Raw genomic sequence first — 23,917 nt, forward strand, 5'->3', positions numbered from 1 at the left:
TCCTTTCCTTAGTCCAGTTACCCTGCAGGGTAAACATAGTACCTTTCCTTTCCTTAGTCCAGTTACCCTGGGTAAACATGGTACCTTTCCTTTCCTTAGTCCAGTTACCCTGGGTAAACATAGTACCTTTCCTTTCCTTAGTCCAGTTACCCTGGGTAAACATAGTACCTTTCCTTTCCTTAGTCCAGTTACCCTGGGTAAACATAGTACCTTTCCTTTCTTTAGTCCAGTTACCCTGGGTAAACATAGTACCTTTCCTTTCCTTAGTCCAGTTACCCTGCAGGGTAAACATAGTACCTTTCCTTTCCTTAGTCCAGTTACCCTGCAGGGTAAACATAGTACCTTTCCTTTCCTTAGTCCAGTTACCCTGCAGGGTAAACATGGTACCTTTCCTTTCCTTAGTCCAGTTACCCTGGGTAAACATGGTACCTTTCCTTTCCTTAGTCCAGTTACCCTGCAGGCCAGGGTAAACATAGTACCTTTCCTTTCCTTAGTCCAGTTACCCTGGGTAAACATGGTACCTTTCCTTTCCTTAGTCCAGTTACCCTGCAGGGTAAACATAGTACCTTTCCTTTCCTTTATTTACTTGTTAGCAGACTGCAGAACAAAGTGATGTATTGTGTGGCGATGCAGGTATTGCTGAGGAGCAGCAGTTCACACACAGAGAGGAGGGAGTTTGTTATTAATATAAAGCCTCTTCAGCAGAGCATGTGATCCCCTTACTGTACCTACTGTGTACACAACAACAACAACAACATAATAATCCTGAGTGAAATGTGTAATCTGAGAGCAGGAGAAATGGACCTGAGCCGTAGTTAGTTACTAGAGGTCTGTTTCTTCCTCTCTGAAGTGTACGGTATACTCTAAATGCACGAGGTCACTCAGTGGAGAGGATTACTGTACTTTGTATACTGTATATACGAAAACAGCTGAGTCACTCGCACCAGTTAAATGGAAATATGACCCTCGAATAATGTCTGATGTCATTAAGTGATAATGTGGGCACGCAGGCTCTAAGTTAGATGGTGTGTGTGTGTGTGTGTGTGTGAGTGTGTGTGTGAGTGTGTGTGTGAGTGTGTGTGTGAGTGCGTGTGTGTGTGCGTGTGTGTGTTCGTTCGTGTGTGGCTGTGTGCGTGTGTGTGTGTGTGTGTGTGTGTGTGTGTGTGTGTGTGTGAGAGTGTGTTCGTTCGTGTGTGGCTGTGTGCGTGTGTGTGTGTGTGTGTGTGCGTGTGCGTGTGTGTGTGTGTGTGTGTGTGGCTGTGTACGTGTGTGTGTGTGTGTGTGTGTGTGTGTGTGTGTGTGTGTGTGTGTGTGTGTGTGCGTGTGTGTGTTCGTTCGTGTGTGGCTGTGTGTGTGTGTGTGTGTGTGAGAGAGTGTGTGAGAGAGTGTGTGTGTGTGTGTGTGTGTGTGTTCGTTCGTGTGTGCGTGTGTGTGTGTGTGCAGGAGAGTGTTCTTATAATATGCATAATGGCTTATATGGGGGTTTGTTAATTATTCTTACGCAACAGTGTTATAGTGACATTGGCCTCTATATGATAAGCATAATTATGAGGACATTAACACGGTCTCAGCGATTTAAATCATATAATGAATATAACCCCTATTCCCCCTATTGTACTACAGTACATTAACCCATTCTGAACGGGAACCCGTTTTGGTGTTATGCATCATGTCATGCTTTAGCTATTGAAAAATAGCAGATCTACAAGCTCATAACGCGCCACCGAGTGGCACGCTACGAGCTTGTAGATCTGCTATTTTTTTGAAAAATCGAAGAACGACTGACATTTTTTTTAGAATCTGATCTCAGGTCAGAATGGATTAATCAGACCCAGTGTGTGTCCAGCGGAAACCTCGTATGAATCTGATCTCAGGTCAGAATGGGTTAATCAGCTGTGTTCCAAGGTGCGGCCCGCGGGCCCAATGTGGCCCTGCGGCGAATCTTATACGGCCTGCAGCTTCCTACCTGAATTATGCTATGAAAGCCTCGCCCAACAGTATGGGACATTTTCTCACTGATGTTTTTTTAACCCATTCTGACCTGAGATCAGATTCATACGAGGTTTCCACTGGACACACACACTGGTCTGATTAACCCATTCTGACCTGAGATCAGATTCTAAAAAAATGTCAGTCATTCTTCGATTTTTCAAAAATAGCAGACCTACAAGCTCATAGCGCGCCACTCGGTGGCGCGCTATGAGCTTGTAGATCTGCTATTTTTCAATAGTTAAAGCACGACATGATGCTAACACCAAAATGGGTTCCCGTTCAGAATGGGTTAACCTGGGCATTTATTTCCCAGAGTATAATTCGTCAGTGTTGCTTGTTCCTTGTATTTTCTATTGTATTTTTTATATATTTTTTTACCTTTGCATGGTTGGTTACATTTCGGTAATGTGGCCGGAAAAAAAGGCTGAGATACACTTTTTGTTCACAGCACACACCTGACAAAAGACCATTGATATTAAATATAGCTGATGATAGTTAAATAGAATCTCCATTATTTCTTTATTGGCACAAAAGGAACGCTTAGGCATTTGGGCTATGCTGCTCTGATGAGCATGCTCTGATGAGCAGCATAGCCCAAATGCCTAAGCGTTCCTTTTTGGTGTGTGCCAATAAAGAAATGGAAATGTGAGTACTTTGTCCGCCATGTATTACATTTTTTGGATGTGCTACCCATGGATGTGAATTTTTAAATTCCTATTTTTTGATGTATACTGGATTTGGGTTTAGCACCCCACTGAAAACCATTGCCGATGCTTGCAACCTCTTTTTTCTACTATCTTTTTTCACTGACGAAAACTAAGACTAAATATACTGATAATTTCATCAACATCAACAAATAAAAACTAGACTAAAATGCTAGGAAGGGACTATAGTGGACAAGAGATCCAGTATAAGTCATTTTACACTTGGTTGCATGCTGAAAATAGATCTACAAGTGAGCTTGTAGATCGGCTATTTACAGCAAGTGTAAAATCTGTCATTACGACGGCATCAAGGCACCGCCAAAATACATTTTAGTCGACTAAATCAACTGTAGATTTAGTGGACTAAAATCTTATGATATTTAGTCGAGGTGACTAAAATGTGACTAAAACTAAATGAAAACTATTCAAGAGACTATGATCTAAAACTAGAATCTAAATTGGATGTCCAAATGCAGCCTGAATAAAATGAATAACAGCATAAAAAGGAAAGGAAAGGTACTATGTTTACCCTGCAGGGTAACTGGACTAAGGAAAGGAAAGGTACTATGTTTACCCTGCAGGGTAACTGGACTAAGGAAAGGAAAGGTACTATGTTTACCCAGGGTAACTGGACTAAGCTCAAGAACTTGTTTACAGCCAGGCCCTGCTCATAGAACATTTCATGGTAGGGGTTCAATGCCTTGTCCAAGGGCACTTCAGCGGTGGTAATTTTAACGTGCCGGTCCGGGGATACGAACTAGCGACCTTCCGATATCAAGACCGCTCCGCAAACCGTTCGGCCACCGCTGCCTGCATAACGTTGTTGTAATGTGGGCCTTTTTCCCACGCCACAGGTCAGGAAGTGGAAGATGTTGGCGTGTCACCATGGCGGTGGCGGCGAGGAGGGGAACCAGGATGGCGAGTCGGACCCCCACCCGGGCAGCGGTGGGGGGTGTCAGTGTCAGTCCCCCTGGGGGGTCCGGCCCCCCGCCGCCCCCCTCCTCCTGGTGGACCCCGCCCCCATGATGGAGTGCTGTGTGTGCAGCGGGCCCTACATCAGCTACGGAGCGGACGACACCTGGCAGCCACGCCAACGCACACAGGTGAACTATAATAATACGGTTTATTACAGTAACACGGACGACACCTGGCAGCCACGCCAACGCACACAGGTGAACGATAATACGGTTTATTACAGTACACGGACGACACCTGGCAGCCACGCCAACGCACACAGGTGAACTATAATAATACGGTTTATTACAGTAACACGGACGACACCTGGCAGCCACGCCAACGCACACAGGTGAACTATAATAATACGGTTTATTACAGTACACGGACGACACCTGGCAGCCACGCCAACGCACACAGGTGAACGATAATACGGTTTATTACAGTACACGGACGACACCTGGCAGCCACGCCAACGCACACAGGTGAACGATAATACGGTTTATTACAGTACACGGACGACACCTGGCAGCCACGCCAACGCACACAGGTGAACGATAATACGGTTTATTACAGTACACGGACGACACCTGGCAGCCACGCCAACGCACACAGGTGAACGATAATACGGTTCATTACAGTCGGACATGTAAACGGCACAGAGGTACACTATGAAAACCACTGTTAGCACATAGCAAAAAAATAATGTTCGTCGACTACCTTTTTTCACTGAGAAACTATATAAAAACTAAATAAGCCATGATGACTCTAAAACTTGACTAAATATAGTACTGTCGATTTTGTCAAGAAATAAAAACTAGGCTCAAATCTTAGGAAGGGACTAGTGGACAAGAGATTCAGTATAAGTCATTTTACACTTGGTCGCATGAGGTGGCATCAAGGCCCACCAAAATACATTTTAGTCGACTAAATCAACTATAGATGTAGTCGACTAAAATCTTATATTTAGTCGACTAAAACTAGACTAACACTAAAACATTCCGGGTGACTAAAACTAAATGAAAACTATTCAAGACTAAAACTATGACTAAAACTAAAATAGAAATTTGCTGCCAAAAACAACCCTGGTTGTTACCAATGATACGAATGAAGGTTCTGATTCCATGGGGTCAAACTGTTGTGGGTGGGAAACATATAACTTCCTGATTTTGGTTGCATGCTGTGTGTCGCGCACTGAAGATAAGCAATCTACAAAGCTCATAGCATAGGTCAGCCATTTTCTGCTCTGGCACACAACTGTAAAAGTATAAATCACCCAATGTTTGAAGCCTGTGTGTAAAGTACGTTATGTAACATGTGTACCTCATGATTCACATATTTTCCGTGACCATGAACTCCACAAATCAATATTTGCCATCGCTGCTGTCCTGACAAAACTATATCCTGCTTTACAAAAATAAGCCTTCAATTATTAATAAAGGCTATACCTATATGATACAACTTCAGCAGATCTTATACTAAGTCAATAAATAAACTGAGACTGGAGAATAGGCCATATATAAAGCATGCGGGAGGCAAAGGGTGAGGATGGTTTCTCTAACATTGAAATGTACTGTAATTCTGCAAACTGTTAATACATATTTCAATCAATCAATCAAAAACATTAGTGACAGACTGTGTTGATTTGGTCGACTAAAACTATGACGAAAAATGTTCGTCGACTAAAATCTTAGGACATTTAGTCAACTAAAACTAGACTAACACTAAATCATTCCAGGTGACTAAAATGTGACTAAAACTAAATTAAATGTATGTATTCAATAGACTATGACTAAAACTAAAATGTGCGGTCAACACTGGTGACAGATATCCTCTGTAGAATCGTTGGTTACATTGCAGTTACAGAACGTGATATCAGCAGCATTACTTTACTGTGATGTACCTCAGAGAAAACACAACGCTATGCCTGTTGCTTGTGTGTACATACTGTAAGTGAGTGTGTATTCACATCCATATGTCAGTCAGACCCCTGAAGGGACTCAGTGAGTGTGTGTTCACATCCATATGTCAGTCAGACCCCTGAAGGGACTCAGTGAGTGTGTGTTCACATCCATATGTCAGTCAGACCCCTGAAGGGACTCAGTGAGTGTGTGTTCACATCCATATGTCAGACCCCTGAAGGGACTCAGTGAGTGTGTGTTCACATCCATATGTCAGTCAGACCCCTGAAGGGACTCAGTGAGTGTGTGTTCACATCCATATGTCAGTCAGACCCCTGAAGGGACTCAGTGAGTGTGTGTTCACATCCATATGTCAGTCCAGACCCCTGAAGGGACTCAGTGAGTGTGTGTTCACATCCATATGCCAGTCCAGACCCCTGAAGGGACTCAGTGAGTGTGTGTTCACATCCATATGTCAGTCAGACCCCTGAAGGGACTCAGTGAGTGTGTGTTCACATCCATATGCCAGTCCAGACCCCTGAAGGGACTCAGTGAGTGTGTGTTCACATCCATATGCCAGTCGGACCCCTGAGGGACTCAGTGAGTGTGTGTTCACATCCATATGTCAGTCGGACCCCTGAAGGGACTCAGTGAGTGTGTGTTCACATCCATATGCCAGTCGGACCCCTGAAGGGACTCAGTGAGTATGTGTTCACATCCATATGCCAGTCGGACCCCTGAGGGACTCAGTGAGTGTGTGTTCACATCCATATGCCAGTCGGACCCCTGAGGGACTCAGTGAGTGTGTGTTCACATCCATATGTCAGTCCAGACCCCTGAAGGGACTCAGTGAGTGTGTGTTCACATCCATATGCCAGTCCAGACCACTGAAGGGACTCAGTGAGTGTGTGTTCACATCCATATGCCAGTCGGACCCCTGAGGGACTCAGTGAGTGTGTGTTCACATCCATATGTCAGTCGGACCCCTGAAGGGACTCAGTGAGTGTGTGTTCACATCCATATGCCAGTCGGACCCCTGAAGGGACTCAGTGAGTATGTGTTCACATCCATATGCCAGTCGGACCCCTGAAGGGACTCAGTGAGTGTGTGTTCACATCCATATGCCAGTCGGACCCCTGAGGGACTCAGTGAGTGTGTGTTCACATCCATATGCCAGTCGGACCCCTGAGGGACTCAGTGAGTGTGTGTTCACATCCATATGTCAGTCCAGACCCCTGAAGGGACTCAGTGTGTGTTCACATCCATATGCCAGTCGGACCCCTGAGGGACTCAGTGAGTGTGTGTTCACATCCATATGTCAGTCCAGACCCCTGAAGGGACTCAGTGAGTGTGTGTTCACATCCATATGTCAGTCGGGCCCCTGAAGGGACTCAGTGAGTGTGTGTTCACATCCATATGCCAGTCGGACCCCTGAAGGGACTCAGTGAGTGTGTGTTCACATCCATATGCCAGTCGGACCCCTGAAGGGACTCAGTGAGTGTGTGTTCACATCCATATGCCAGTCGGACCCCTGAAGGGACTCAGTGAGTGTGTGTTCACATCCATATGTCAGTCAGACCCCTGAAGGGACTCAGTGAGTGTGTGTTCACATCCATATGCCAGTCGGACCCCTGAAGGGACTCAGTGAGTGTGTGTTCACATCCATATGTCAGTCAGACCCCTGAAGGGACTCAGTGAGTGTGTGTTCACATCCATATGCCAGTCGGACCCCTGAAGGGACTCAGTGAGTGTGTGTTCACATCCATATGTCAGTCAGACCCCTGAAGGGACTCAGTGAGTGTGTGTTCACATCCATATGCCAGTCGGACCCCTGAAGGGACTCAGTCATGTGGAGAGTATTAAATGTAAAATATGATGAGTCAAAGGTCACATTCCTCCTCGTCTACAATGCAGCTCCCCTCCCCCTAAACTCACACCAAACCAAACCCCAGCTCTCCCTCTCGCTCTCTCACTGGCTTGCACACACACACACACACACACACACACACACACACACACACACACACACACAGTGCACTCAGGCACGCACGCACACACACACACACACACACACACACACACACACACACACACTGTGATAGCTGTGATTCTATCACTTTTTCAATTAAGATAATCGTCGCGATAAAGCTGTTTTTAATGTATTTGTTATACATTGGACGCGCCAGCGAGAATTAAGGCGCTCGTGGGAACGAACGGCGGCGCCTATATTAGATACAGTGGATCCAATGGAACGCCGTTTCTCTTTTTTAGTCTTCCTTTGTGTTAGTGGTGCACCACTATGCCTCGTGTTCTCATCACCAGCTACCTCACAGTCACTGAACTATAGTTGACATCTAGTCCAGTCCACACTTAGCATAAACCTCTGAATAAAACACAGAGCAGTGAGTGTCAACTAAAGATTGGACTGGAGTTGTTTACTTTCCCCTTGCTTATCTTCTTGGCTAACTTGAGTCCAGCATGCTCGCATGCATGTGCGCTCGCATGCACACACGCACACACGCACACACGCACACACACACACACACACACACACACACACACACACACACCTCCCTACGTTCTCAGATTAGTCTGCTGACTTTAACATGTCCATCGAGCATCCTTATATGTCAGTGGTTCTCAAAGTGGTGTCCGGGAACCCCTTGAGGGGTCCCCAGGGGGTCCCCAGAGAAATAGGTTAAAGGAGAATTCCATGCTAGAAGGCTTTCTTAACCTTTATTTGTAGTTGTTACGTCCCCACCAAAAAGGTCCAGGTGTTATTTTGTGCAAAAGTGCATTATTGGCTATTTCCCCTAATATAAGCCCTCAATGGGGGTTGGGTTTTTTGTGCTAATTCACTTATTTCCATCTAAATAAGTAGTTTAATAATAATAAGTGTGCCGCTTGGGATACTATTTATTATGAGGAGAGGATATATACAAGAAATTTGATTTTTGAGCGATGGAAATAAGCACCCCATGGGACACAACCCAATGTCCCATTCAATTCAATACAATACAATTCAATTCATTGAGGGCTCATGGTAGGGGAAATAACCAACAATGAGCTTTTGCACAAAATAACACCTGGACCTCTATGGTGGGGACGTAACAACTACAAATAAAGGTAAGGAAGCCTTCTAGCATGGAATTCTCCTGTAATATAACACGCAGCACCAATATCATGTTAACCACCTACACCTAAACCCTATACATTGGCAAATATCCAAGCAATTATACAAGTTCACAACGTATCCCATCGTGACACGCTTAGTTGTAGATCTGCTATTTTCAAAAGATGTTCGGAGACTTTGAACATTTTAGCAACAAACATCTCGTATGGTGTCCCTGGTCCACTGCTATAGGAAACATATTATGGAGTCAGGTTCTGTGTATGGTTCTGTATGGTGTCCCTGGGCCACTGCTAGGAGACATATCAGGGAGTCAGGTTCTGTGTATGGTTCTGTATGGTGTCCCCGGGCCACTGCTAGGAAACATATTAGGGAGTCAGGTTCTGTGTATGGTTCTGTATGGTGTCCCTGGGCCACTGCTAGGAAACATATTAGGGAGTCAGGTTCTGTGGAAACGTTGCTGTGAAGAACCTCAATAGAAATAGAAATTCATTACCTTTGAAGGAAAACGATCCCACAGAGCAATTGTGTGATGTGCTGTGTGTGTGTGTGTGTGTGTGTGTGTGTGTGTGTGTGCGTGCTTCACAAAGGTCAGTGTGTCACGGGGGAGCTATAAACATCCAATTCCCCTGACTCTTCCTTGAGCTGCGGTCACACACACACACACACACACACACACACACACACACACACACACACACACACACACAGTATATAACTGCGGAAATGACCTCATAATTCTTGGGTCTTTTTGACATTTATGGGATGGCAATGGAACGCTAGGATCCATGGTCAGACCACGAGGACGAAGGCAGTGCTACGTCATTCACACACGCTTGGATATTTATTTTATTATTCTGCATAACACTGTACACTGTAACTCATATTGTATTGTGTGCTTCTTTACTATGTTTAATGTAAATTATCAAACTAAATCAATTCAGTTAGAGTGTCTGCAAAAATGGACTATTTTTTAACAGTCCACCTCAGTGGTTTTTCAACCCTTTTCATATCAAGGACCATCATTTATTGGTGGTCCGTGGCTCAAATGCCAAATAAATGTCATCAAATGTCATCAAATGTTGATGAAATTTAGCCTCTCAGACTCAAAACTTGCTGTTGGTACCATATAGGAGAGACAATTAACAGGCAAACAATCAAACGAAGACAATTATTCGACATTCTCTAATTGTGTAGACTTGTATTAAAGTAATGCTGAATGGGAACCCATTTTGGTGTTAGCATCATGTCATGCTTTAGCTATTGAAAAATAGCAGATCTACAAGCTCATAGCGCGCCACAGAGTGGCGCGCTACGAGCTTGTAGGTCTGCTATTTTTGAAAAATCAAAAGAACGACTGACATTTTTAGAATCTGATCTCGGGTCAGAATGGGTTAACAATAACGTAACTCTTGAGAGCGTAACATTTTTAGTACACTCTCAAGAGTTAATGGTCTATAAGGGTTCATTTGGTTTACCGACTCTCCAAGCATTTAGCTGCATGGTTGGGGACCACCTGGAACCCCCCTGAAGGAATACTGGAGAACTCGGGTCGCCGACTCTTCTTCATCTTTGCCGAGATTTCTTCCCCTTTCGCCGACTCTTCGTCACTTTCCGGTCCGAGTTCTGTCTGAGAACTCGGACGGAAAGTGACGAAGAGTCGCCGAAACGGGAAGAAATCTCGGCACTGGAGCGCGCATCTAGCTACTGCATGATGATCATGCACGCTGATCAGACAGCAGATCAATAAAAGCATGCAAAAGCATTCAGCTTTCACAAGTGTCTCTCAGTCCCTGTCGCAGGGTAAACAAAACGTCATATAGCACATGGCTAATTGTACCGTGCCAGGGAGGAGGAGGCGGAGCGGCTGTAACTTTCTCCAGGCCAATAATGGATTTAATCATTCCAAATAGGTCTCCATTCATTGCTACGGTCGACATGCTCGTCTCACTGTCACTCGCTTTTAGTTTTGACTAACGCAAGCGCAAAGCAAAGCTATTGCTGCGCTGTGCAGAGATGAAGTGAAGTTGAACAGCCAAGCAGCAGCAAGCTACGCTAAGCTAACATCACCACCACCATGGCTGGTGTTGTGTTAGCTTAGCAGCTAAGCCTTAGCTTCTTGCAATGCTATAGCGTTCTCACTGCGGTCTCACGGTGCAGGCACTGTGGGCTGCTGCTTGGAGAGGAGAGGCTACAGGCGGCTCAGCGGCTGCTATGACCAAATTGATTGTGTGCAACATGACAACTGTTTTAAAGTATTGTACAGTGACAACTATTGAAACTTTATTGTAAACAAACACTGCGGTCCACCCAGCTCCGTCCCGTCCCGTCCCGATCACGGGATTAATAAAAAAAATTGGTTGTGTTGCTTTAGCATCGTTAGCACAGTAGCTAGCAGTAGCTAACATTCAGAAACTTGCAGCTGCTGAAAGTGCCCCGAAACGTGGAGAATATTCGGCAGAATCTGAAGAAGAGTCGTCGCGCGGCGAATCTTCTTAAGAGTCTGCCGAATATTCTCCACGGTTTGCCGACTTGTCTTGAGAAGTCGGCAAAAAGGGTAAATCCGCCGAGTGTTCTTGTTACCCCCTGAAGGACCCCCGGACCACAGGTTGAGAACCACCACTGGAACTCTATCTTTTTAAATGCCATTGTATGGACGTGACCTTAACCCATTCTGACCGGGGAACCCGTTTTGGTGTTATAGCATCATGTTATGCTTTAGCTATTGAAAAATAGCAGATCTACAAGCTCATAGCGCGCCACCGAGTGGCGCGCTACGAGCTTGTAGGTCTGCTATTTTTGAAAAAAAATCGAAGAACGACTGACATTTTTTAGAATCTGATCTCAGGTCAGAATGGGTTATAATCAGACCAGCGTGTTGTCCAGTGGAAACCTCGTATGAATCTGATCTCAGGTCAGAATGTGTTAACGTTGGTGTGTGTGTGTGGTCTCCTAGGCGATGGACCTGTACTACCACGTTGACCCAGATCCAGACAGCTACTGCTGCAACGCCGTCGACAACAACAACAGTAAGTATATAATATATAGCTCACATTCACGCTCACATGGGGGGGGGGGGGCTGGCTCAGGGGTATAGTAGTGTGGCCGGATGGTGAACCGCAAGGTTCAGGGGCGGCGCTGGCTCAGGGTTGGTTGCCTTGCATGGTTTCCGCCGCCATCGGTGTGTATGAATGTGTGTGTGTGTGTGTGTGTGTGTGTGTGTGTGTGTGTGTGTGTGTGTGTGTGTGTGTGTGTGTGTGTGAACGATGGGTGAATGTAATGCACAATCTATGTAAAGGTGTGTGAATGTGTGTGTGTGAATGATGGGTGAATGTAATGCACAATCTATGTAAAGGTGTGTGAATGGGTGAATGTAATGCACAATCTATGTAAAGGTGTGTGAATGTGTGTGTGAATGATGGGTGAATGTAATGCACAATCTATGTAAAGGTGTGTGAATGGGTGAATGTAATGCACAATCTATGTAAAGGTGTGTGAATGGGTGAATGTAATGCACAATCTATGTAAAGGTGTGTGAATGGGTGAATGTAATGCACAATCTATGTAAAGGTGTGTGAATGGGTGAATGTAATGCACAATCTATGTAAAGGTGTGTGAATGGGTGTGTGAACGATGGGTGAATGAAATGCACGATCTATGTAAAGGTGTGTGAATGTGTGTGTGAATGATGGGTGAATGTAATGCACAATCTATGTAAAGGTGTGTGAATGTGTGTGTGAACGATGGGTGAATGTAATGCACGATCTATGTAAAGGTGTGTGAATGGGTGAATGTAATGCACGATCTATGTAAAGGTGTGTGAATGTGTGTGTGTGTGTGTGAATGGATGAATGTAATGCACAATCTATGTAAAGGTGTGTGAATGTGTGTGTGAACGATGGGTGAATGTAATGCACAATCTATGTAAAGGTGTGTGAATGTGTGTGTGAATGATGGGTGAATGTAATGCACAATCTATGTAAAGGTGTGTGAATGTGTGTGTGAATGGGTGAATGTAATGCACGATCTATGTAAAGGTGTATGAATGTGTGTGTGAACGATGGGTGAATGTAATGCACAATCTATGTAAAGCGCCTTGGATAAAAGGCGCTATATAAATGCACCACCATTTACATTCACCGTTCTTCACCGTGCAATTTACAAATGTCGATACTGCAAATGTCGTCTTCTAAATCCTGACAGTTTTCAGTTTTTCTATGTCAGTCGTTCTCAAACATTTTCATGCCAAGGACCCAAAATAATATGTAATGGGCCGCCGACTCCCATCTGATAATACAGTATGTTGTTCCTCTGAGCACCCCCAGAAGCAAAGATTTGAGTTAAAACAAAACGTTCGCTGTGAAACAATATATATATATATTCAAAGATTTGCACGCAACTTCGGGATTTTTCAAAAACAGCAGATCTACACAAGATCTACTTTGAGAGCCACTGTCTTCATCACCATCACCATCTCTAAGCAGTAAAAGCCTATTTTAAACGGTAACAAGAACACTCGGCGGATTTACCCTTTTTGCCGACTTCTCAAGACAAGTCGGCAAACCGTGGAGAATATTCGGCAGAATCTGAAGAAGAGTCGTCGCGCGGCGAATCTTCTTAAGCTTCTGCCGAATATTCTCCACGTTTCGGGGCACTTTCAGCAGCTGCAGCTGCAAGTTTCTGAATGTTAGCTACTGTACTAACGACGATAACCAAAACAAACCCAAACCAGAAAAATAGCTGTCTACTTCCTGACTGAATTACATCTGAATAGCAACTCTCCACGTTTCGGGGCACTTTCAGCAGCTGCAGCTGCAAGTTTCTGAATGTTAGCTACTGTACTAACGACGATAACCAAAACAAACCCAAACCAGAAAAATAGCTGTCTACTTCCTGACTGAATTACATCTGAATAGCAACTCTCCACGTTTCGGGGCACTTTCAGCAGCTGCAGCTGCAAGTTTCTGAATGTTAGCTACTGTGCTAACGACGATAACCAAAACAAACCCAAACCAGAAAAATAGCTGTCTACTTCCTGACTGAATTACATCTGAATAGCAACGCTAACAATGATGATGATCAACAATTGATTATTATAAATTATATTGACTAGTCCATACCCGGGGATATGCACACTCAAAGTATTTGCAGACTTTGGGTTATGTGCTGTGTATACTGTATGCATAATGTTTGAGAACCACTGCTCTGAAAGAACATTGGACAATGATGTTTGACAGTCAGCTATATTGTTGCTTATTGTAGAAGTGTTGACAGTTTAGCGTGCCTCTCACACGCGCGCGCACATTTAGTACATAAATCGTCTGGAAACGTCATAAGGATTGGAACCGAAAGGTGCGTTCGTCTGTGGACGTCCTAGCGACGTCCAAACGACACGGGGCGAGATAAGAATATTCAGAATGATTCCTATTTTTTTTTTGGCATTTCGCTTTTCGCTTGCCGTATGCTAATGCTCTGTGCAACTATTAGCTTGTCATTGACTCCCATGAATGACTCGTATCTCCTCATCCAGGGCGCTCTCCGTGGTGATAAATGGATCGATATGCTGGCGCTTCATTTCTGCTCCTCATCCGTCTGTCCCGCAAAATATGAACGCTTTTTGGAGCGTATATAAATATATTAAGATGATCGGAGATTGTGAGGTCACTTTGTGCGCGCGCGCACACCCACACACACACACACACACACACACCGCCTCCTGGCACACACACACACACACACACACACACACACACACTGTGAAGGCCGTAGTACTGTAAATATGACATGAATATGAATGCAAAGTAGCGGTCCATGCTTTTGCATGCTTTTATTGATCTGCTGTCTGATCAGCGTGCATGATCATCATGCAGTAGCTAGATGCGCGCTCCAGCGCCGAGATTTCTTCCCGTTTCGGCGACTCTTCGTCACTTTCCGTCCGAGTTCTCAGACAGAACTCGGACCGGAAAGTGACGAAGAGTCGGCGAAAGGGGAAGAAATCTCGGCAAAGATGAAGAACAGTCGGCGACCCGAGTTCTCCAGTATTCTTTTAAACACCATCCTCTCCAACTTCCCAGACCATGAAGATCTATTATTCTTCCTTGATCTTCTCTCTATCCCTCTTACTTCTTATACCCTTTCATTCTCTCTGTCTCTCCTCCCCCCCCTCTGCTCCGGAAGCATGGTAATTCTGTGCAAACACACACACACACACACACACATACTTAACATAATATGTACAGCTCACCTCTCACTATATCTTTGGCCCGTAATCCATTTCTTTGCCTGCCTGTATGTATATAATGACTGTTGTTCCCTGCAGTGTGAGATTACTGTTTGTTGTTCGGTGGAACAACACAGCCCATGGGAAGCAAAACAGTGGTTAGACAGACCGACACCAACCTGGCTACGGTTCATCATAAACATGATGTCACCGTTTATAGGCGTCCAAAAAGAAGTTTAACTCATCGTGCCACTTCTGCTGCAGGATTGTGTGTGTGTGCGTGTGTGTGTGTGTGTGTGTGTGTCTCTGTCTAAACCAGGGGTTTTCAACGTTTTTGGCTGGGGACCCCCCGGAAATTTGGCTATGTCACGCGATCCCCACCTGGCCTCCCCTCCCCACACCCAATATAGAAACTAACTGACTGCAAAAATAACCCTATAATAATAGAGAAAATATATCGTAAATACATATACTGAAACCTGATATAATCATTAAGGAAAGTTTATGCATGCATTATGTATTGTGTACTATATGTAAACTCTTCATTTCCATTTTACCAGCCATTCAGTTGCGCAAAAAAAGCGCCAGCAGAACCCCCCAGAATAATGTGGCGACCCCTCGAGGGGTCGCGACCCCCGGGTTGAGAACCCCTGGTCTGAACCACCTAATCTTATCTAACCCAACATGACTGTAACTGATCATGTTTTCCATCACCACTCTGACTTGTGCCAGTAAACACAACTCAACAGCACCATCCAAACTAGAGGACACTATCTGTGTGTGTGTGTGTGTGTGTGTGTGTGTGTGTGTGTGTGTGTGTGTGTGTGCATGTGTGTGTGTGTGTGCATGTGTGTGTGTGTGTGTGTGTGTGTGTGTGTGTGTGTGTGTGTGTGTGTGTGTGTGCGTGCGTACTTGCGTGCGTGTGCGCGCGCGGCTGCATGTGTGTGTCAGTGTGAGTGTGTGTGCGTGTGGATGCATGTGTTTGTGTGTGTGGCTGTGTGCGTCTGCGTGTGGCTGTGTGCGTGTGCGTGTGGCTGTGTGCGTGTGGCTGTGTGTGTGTGTGTGTGTGTGCACGTGTGGCTGTGTGTGCGTGCGTGCGCGTGTGTCACGTGTGTCTGGCCAAAGAGCCTATCTATCCCCACTTATTCTGGACTCTCGTTCCCTCAGCCTTGTGTGCCAGCATATGATCTCTTCTCACGAGTATCTTGCATGCTGTGTGCGTGTGTGTGTGTGTGTGTGTGTGTGTGTGTGTGTGTGTGTGTGTGTGTGTGCGTGCGTCCACGTGGGAGAGTGTGTGTGTGTGTGTGTGTGTCTCTCAGGGAGAGAAATCGGAAGCCTTTCCTACAGCCAGAAAACCGTGGCATGAAATGTGCGACGAATTATGTGGACTGAGAAGCAAACAGAGAAAGAAAAGAGACAGAAAACTGCGTTAATAAAATGTTCATTCTATAAAGATTAAACTAGCGAGTTGTAGCAACAATGACTTCATGTCTTTATTTACAGCAGGGGCGCATGGCAACTTTGAAGAGGGCCACATTGCATATACCGTCATAGCAAAAGTATAGCCGATCTACAAGCTTTTTAGTTATTTTTGAATTTGGTATCCTGAAAAGTAACCTTTTTAATTATATAATTTGGAATTTCTGAAATCAATAATATCTGAGTATTGTGATATTATAACCTGCGGGCCGCATTAAGTGAAGGTGGGGGCCGCATGTGGCCCCCGGGGCCCATGACTTACAGAACCAGCACCATTCTTGGCTTATTTCCATTTTAAACATTCCTAAGCACTGACACTCTCTGAACACGAGTTCAACTCAGGTCAGTGAAGAAGAACCATCCCTGTGCACAGTCAAATCCTGTGTTAATACATGAATAAATTAAGCATATTATTACTTAAAATAAGGCTTAATAACTACCAGTAAGACGCCTAAGGGCGAGAGAGTGGGGCGACTGACGGGAAATGTTACGATTTCATAGTAAATGCGACAAAAGTTATATATAACGAAATGAGCGCAATAAGCCGCATGCTGCTAGTGGTGACGACAAGCTATATATTTCCCTTGGCGTTCACCAATCATTCACAATCAGCCGCAGTGAAAGCAGTGAAAGGTTGAAAAGTGTCAACGCAGGAGGAGGAGTCGCTACACGAAGAAGAAACATCACTATAATTGCTGTGAGTGCACGTCGTCGTATACGTCACACACACACCGGTCACGATGTGTGTGTGTGTGTGTGTGTGTGTTTTGCTGTGTGTGCACGTACGTCACACACCGGTCACGATGTGTGTGTGTGTGTGTGTGTGTGTGTGTGTGTGTGAGTGTGTGTGTGTGTTTTGCTGTGAGTGCACGTACGTGACGCACCGGTCACGATGTGTGTGTGTGCTTTGCAAGAGAAGGAGAGGGAGATATAGACCGAAAAAGCACAGTGAGAGACGGAGAGAGAGTGAAAGAGAGATTCATTAACCTTTTGACCCCGAGGCAAATTAAAATAAATGTCTTTTAAAATCTATACATGATCAGACAGTTTTCTGAAAAAACCAATATGTTTCTATATCAGTGGTTCTCAAACTATTCCATGTCAAGCATGCAGCCCCAGAATTATCTGTATTTGGCCGAGGACCCCCATCTGAAAATATGTTGTTCCGCTAGGGACCCCCCCTGCCCCAGAAGCAAAGATTTGACACAAACGTTCGCTCTGAAAGGATATATATTCAAAGATTTGCGACACATTTTCCACGATTTAAAAGAAAATATAGCAGATCTACACGTTCGTAGCACGGCACTCTGTGCCTCGCTATACGAGCTTGTAGATCTGCAAGCACTTTGAGCTGCATTTCATGTCATGAAAGGTGCTGTACAAATAAAGTTTTATTACTATTATTATTATTAATAGCTAAAGTATAACGCAAATAATGCTTAAAACACCAAAGAGAGGAGAGCGCTATATAGGAGCTGTGTGTGTCCATCATCATCCCAGTTCTAGTCTCCTCAGGTCACGGCTATAAGCTACAGTTCTGTTATGTAATGACAAACATCTGCTGGCTCTAACACCCGGCCCTTATTAAGTCACGTTAGAACAGGGCCTGCAGGGCCAATATTTCAATGTCAGCGTTAGTTAACATATGCTCCATCTTGATTAACAAGTTTTACCTCACCTGTTTTTTTTACCAAAGATATTTACCTCGTGCGTGCGTTCGTGCGTGCGTTCGTGTGTGCGTTCGTGTGTGTGCGTTCGTGTGTGTTCGTTCGTGTGTGCGTTCGTGTGTGCGTTCGTGTGTGCGTTCGTTCGTGTGTGCGTTCGTGTGTGCGTTCGTGTGTGCGTTCGTGCGTGCGTGAGTGCGTTCATGCGTGCGCTCGTACGTGCGTTCGTGCGTGGGTGACGTGTCGACATTGGTTATATCAGTTATCGGCCATAACAGCAATTCATTATATCGGATATCGATATCGGCCAAAATGTCTCATCGGTACATCCCTACTGGTAACACAATACAATTATTATTATTATCTAGATGGTATACATTAAAGTAAACTAAATAAAGGCTTTTTTTGGGGCCGACTGTGCAAAAGAAGACAGGAGAGAGGGAGGAGGAGGAGGAGGAGGGGGGATCTAATCCTAACTATAACTCATCTAAGCCTTATACATTAACCCTGACAGACTCATGGCTAACCTCCAACCTCTATAGCCTTGTGAAAACGCAGTCAAATCAATCCAGCACTAGCTGCGGACGACGACACAAGGGAAGGGGAGTGTATGTATGCTCCGTCCTCCTCGCAGAAGAGAACATGCTCGTCTTCTCCGAACAACGAACAGGACGTGAGGAGGAGAGTTGCTGAAACACGAGGTGAACGAACGCCATGCAGGAAAGCAGCCCGGCACAGACAGCATCTCCTCTGCGGGCGGGCAGGTCATCAAGACCTGCGCTGATCTCCTGGCGCCAGTAGAGTCTCTCTTTTTCAGCAAAAGGCCGATTGCACACCTCAGAAGGCTATAGTGACGGGTGTGTAGGGCAATAGAGACACCTCAGAAGGCTATAGTGACGGGTGTGTAGGGCAATAGAGACACCTCAGAAGGCTATAGTGACGGGTGTGTAGGGCAATAGAGACACCTCAGAAGGCTATAGTGACGGGTGTGTAGGGCAATAGACACCTCAGAAGGCTATAGTGACGGGTGTGTAGGGCAATAGAGACACCTCAGAAGGCTACGTATAGTGACAGGTGCGTAGGGCAATAGAGACACCTCAGAAGGCTATAGTGACGGGTGAGTAGGGCAATAGAGACACCTCAGAAGGCTATAGTGACAGGTGTGTAGGGCAATAGAGACACCTCAGAAGGCTATAGTGAAGGGTGTGTAGGGCAATAGAGACACCTCAGAAGGCTATAGTGACGGGTGTGTAGGGCAATAGAGACACCTCAGAAGGCTATAGTGACGGGTGTGTAGGGCAATAGAGACACCTCAGAAGGCTATAGTGACGGGTGAGTAGGGCAATAGAGACACCTCAGAAGGCTATAGTGACGGGTGAGTAGGGCAATAGAGACACCTCAGAAGGCTATAGTGACAGGTGTGTAGGGCAATAGAGACACCTCAGAAGGCTATAGTGACGGGTGAGTAGGGCAATAGAGACACCTCAGAAGGCTATAGTGACAGGTGTGTAGGGCAATAGAGCATACATTAAGAAGGGTGCCTTTGAAAAACAAAGAAAAGGTCCCACAGGCCACACTGTCAGACACTTGGCCAAAACGTTGCTCATTACTGGGTCGACGTTTGGGTCGATTAGACCTTCATCAGGACAGACAGATGCCAGTAGTCTCTCCACATGACTGAACAGGTCCATCATCGTCTCTCCTCCCCCGTCACAACTGCCCATGCAGTACCAGAACAGTACCAGAACAACTACATGCCCATGCAATACCAGAACAGTACCAAAACAACTACAAGCCCATGCAGTACCAGAACAGTACCAGAACAACTACAAGCCCATGCAGTACCAGAACAGTACCAGAACAACTACATGCCCATGCAGTACCAGAACAGTACCAGAACAACTACATGCCCATGCAGTACCAGAACAGTACCAGAACAACTACATGCCCATGCAGTACCAGAACAGTACCAGAACAACTACATGCCCATGCAGTACCAGAACAGTACCAGAACAACTACATGCCCATGCAGTACCAGAACAGTACCAGAACAACTACATGCCCATGCAGTACCAGAACAGTACCAGAACAACTACATGCCCATGCAGTACCAGAACAGTACCAGAACAGTACCAGAACAACTACATGCCCATGCAGTACCAGAACAGTACCAGAACAACTACATGCCCATGCAGTACCAGAACAGTACCAGAACAGTACCAGAACAACTACATGCCCATGCAGTACCAGAACAGTACCAGAACAACTACATGCCCATGCAGTACCAGAACAGTACCAGAACAGTACCAGAACAACTACATGCCCATGCAGTATACCGCTGCTGAGCTCAGTGGTCATGATGTACGTTGAGGATCACATCTGCTCCTCCTCTCTCTCTCTCTCTCTCCACACCTTCTTAGACAGGCGGGGCAACCGAATACTGATGCCACCCAATTCCCCCAAAGAGGGAGACTATGTTATGTCAGGCTGTTCTTTTTTGATGACTGCTTGCTCTGCCTTTTATATATATATATATATATTTAATATAGCCCCCACCAGGCTGGTGAGCAAGCTGGCATACCTGCGGGAATGAGGTTTGAACCATGCAGTGTGCAACCTGGCAAAACAAATAAGTGGGGGCACCAGTCGACTACCTTTTTTCACTGACATAAACTACATAGAAACTAAATAAAAACTAAGCCATGATGACTAAAACTGTGACTAAATAAATACTGACAATTTCGTCAACAAATACATCACTCATTACGACGGCATCAACGACCCCACCAAAATACAATCGACTAAATCAACTGTAGATTTATAGTCGACTAAAATCTTATGACATTTTAGTCGACTGAAACAAGACCAACACTAAAACATTCCAGGTGACTAACAACATGTGACTGAAACTAAATGAAAACTATATTGAAGAGACTATTATGACTAAAAACTAAAATAAATATTTGCTGCCGAAAACAACACTGCTCTTGGGCACCCCATCATCCCCTGAGACAGACTGCAGGCCACCCTCTCAGCTACCTTCTGCCTCCATAGTTATGACGCACTTTGGTGCCGTTGGCCTTGCTCTTTGCCTGAGCGCTCAGCTGGATATTACAGTGCGGTGGAGAGGTGGAGGGGAGCTTAATATTTATTTATTTATGGATATTACAGTGCGGTGGAGAGGTGGAGGCAGGGGAGCTTAATATTTTCCATGTGTGAAGCAGGTGAATCTCATCACGTGATGATTATATGACTTCTCCTCCTGGCTGTCAGACTCTTCACACAGTCAGCTCACACACACACACACAGATAAGTTGACACAACAACCTGTTCAGATGCCAAATCATCAACTAAATCAGGACTCAGCTGTGTGAACTACACACTGGGCCCTTTTATTGCGAGTTACATAATCAGATTAGACAGGATTAATCTATTTGCAACCCCGAGTCTGAAGTACAAACTACAACCAGACATTTGTACAGTAAGAGTTCAAATGAACAGTGTGGATTTCAGTGGTGGAAAGCAAATCTTTGAATATATATTCTTTCAGAGCAAACGTTTTCAACTCAAATCTTTGCTTCTGGGGGGGGGGGGGGGGGGTCCCTGGAACAACATATTTTCAGATGGGGGTCGGGCCGGAGGCCAATTACATATATTATTGGGGGTCCTTGACATGAAAAACTAGAATCGTCCTCAGGTCTAAATGGGTAACATTTTGAGGTATACTTGTATTTTACTACACTGGACTATTTCCAATGTCCAATACTTAATACTTCTACTCCACTACATCTGGGATTCCACTGGTAGATGTGCCTGCGTACATCTCCACTCTACCTACCAGTCCAGTCAGTGGACAAAGCTGCTCTCTCTGCTTCCTGAATGGCAGAGATGCCTTTTATGTAAGCCGGTGTCATTTGGTTCCTTATACCACCACGAGGCTCATTCACATTCAGTGGCAGCCTGGGCCACACTCGCCATCACCAGGAGGGACAGACAGACAGAGACACAGCCCAGTGGCATACAGTCTGGGCCACACTCACCATCACCAGGAGGGACAGACAGACGGACGGACGGACAGAGGGACGGACGCAGACCAGATGGAGACGAGGACAGGAGAGAGAACCAAAGGGAAAAAACGGACAAGCAAGTAACGAACGGACCGGGCCGCGTGATCTGCATGCCGGAGACAGTGTTGGACATGATGGGAATATCTTGGTCTTTGTGTATGTGCAGGAGTGGTGTCGTCTTGTGCATGTGTCGGGTGTGTGTGTGTGTGTGTGTGTGTGTGGGTGGGTGGTGCTGTGTGATGTGTGTGCATGTGTGTGTTAGTTTGCATCACAGCAGCATCCACTGTTGACGGTTACCCCCCCCCCCCCCCCCCCGATGTTCCTCCAAGAGGCGACCTCCTTCCCATTTAACAAAAAGAGCCCCAAGTGTGCGTGTGTTCGTGTGCGCGTGTGTGTGTGTGTGTGTGTGTGTGCGTGCGCATGTGTGTGACCTTGGCACCGATGCCAGTGCCGCTATCGGGTTACATAACATGTAGGTGCACATACGCACGCACACACACACACACACACACCCACACCCCCGAAAGTATTGTGATGCTTCCTCTCATTGAGAAGCCCATCTACAGCATCAGACCCCCCCCTCTCTCTCTCTCTCAGTCTGTCTTTCTTCATCTTACTCTCAAAGTCTTCTCTACACCGATTTCACTTTCGTTCACTTTTTCCACACACATGCTCACAGACTCACTCACTCACTCACACAGACTCACTCACTCACTCACACAGACTCACTCACTCACAGACTCACTCACTCACTCACACAGACTCACTCACTCACAGACTCACTCACTCACTCACAGACTCACTCACTCACTCACACAGACTCACACACTCACTCTATTGGGGACTATGAACACAGAGACCAATAACACGAGTGCTGTGCTTACTACACTGTCAGGTAACATAACGCAACCATTTTTATCTTCATCATCATCCCTATTCTATCAGAACGATATGGCGGTGCATATTTGAACGTAAATAATAATAATAATAATAATATCCCTATTCTATCAGAACTATATGGCGGTGCATATTTGAACGTAAATAATAATAATAATATCCCTATTCTATCAGAACTATATGGCGGTGTATATTAAATAGGCTACAGTACACAGTCAAATCTATTATCTACCGGTATATTCAATTAATATATCAATGTGTGTCACGGTGTAACTCTGAGAGTTCTCACTATAGACTATAGAGTTTCTCCAAGTTAAATTGACACTCATTCACGACACAATGATTTTCTCAGCGTGACGTGTATTCATCTACTGTTTAACCTACATATTCTCTGTTGTGATCCTTGTAACCTACATCGTGTTTACTTATAGGTTCCATTACGCAAGACAAGCAGCTTTTCATACAACACGCCACGAGTGCTGTATTGTCGTCTCTGAACTGACCTTGTGTAAACGTATAACGCAGGCCTATAGAAATCTGCTTTAAGGTCAGGTGTCAACAAACACCTGCATTGCCACATGAGACTTCATTGTTATCCACAGTTGTGAAAGGAATGCGATCCGCGGAGGCGTTGTTTCTATGAGCGAAGCATTATTCCCAAGCGAGCTGCAGTCGTTGTTGGATGACGTCAGTGGTTCAATATTATGTTCTTTGCAGTTGAAGTTGCTTGTTTGAAAGACTGCGTTGCTGGCCGTTTTGGAGGTGAAAAGCCCTTATCTTATTATTATTATTATTATTATTATACTGCTGCAAGTTTTGCTGGTGAGGTAAAAAGCACCATAAGCACATTTAGGAAGTACTTTATGTGCCCTTTCTCTCCCCCCCCATCCCCCCCCCCCCCAATAGGTA

The 23,917-nt window shown here is 45.3% G+C and overlaps 2 protein-coding genes across 2 annotated transcripts in view; one reads left to right on the forward strand and one right to left on the reverse strand.

Annotated features, from left to right (window-relative positions):
- ccm2 (CCM2 scaffold protein) overlaps positions 1-23,917 on the reverse strand; it is a 421,717-nt gene that overhangs the window by 41,201 nt on the left and 356,599 nt on the right. The gene's annotated exons all lie outside the window — the stretch shown is intronic.
- sgk1 (serum/glucocorticoid regulated kinase 1) overlaps positions 3,742-23,917 on the forward strand; it is a 31,445-nt gene continuing 11,269 nt past the window's right edge. The window contains exons 1-2 of the mRNA XM_080790989.1: positions 3,742-3,799; positions 11,638-11,710. Of these exons, the coding sequence (XP_080647115.1) occupies positions 11,641-11,710 (70 nt within the window). The 5' untranslated portion in view covers positions 3,742-3,799; positions 11,638-11,640. The remainder of the gene's footprint in view (positions 3,800-11,637; positions 11,711-23,917) is intronic.

This window comes from Protomyctophum bolini (genome assembly GCF_963924005.1).
Source record: "Protomyctophum bolini genome assembly, chromosome: 19".
NCBI lineage: Eukaryota > Metazoa > Chordata > Actinopteri > Myctophiformes > Myctophidae > Protomyctophum > Protomyctophum bolini.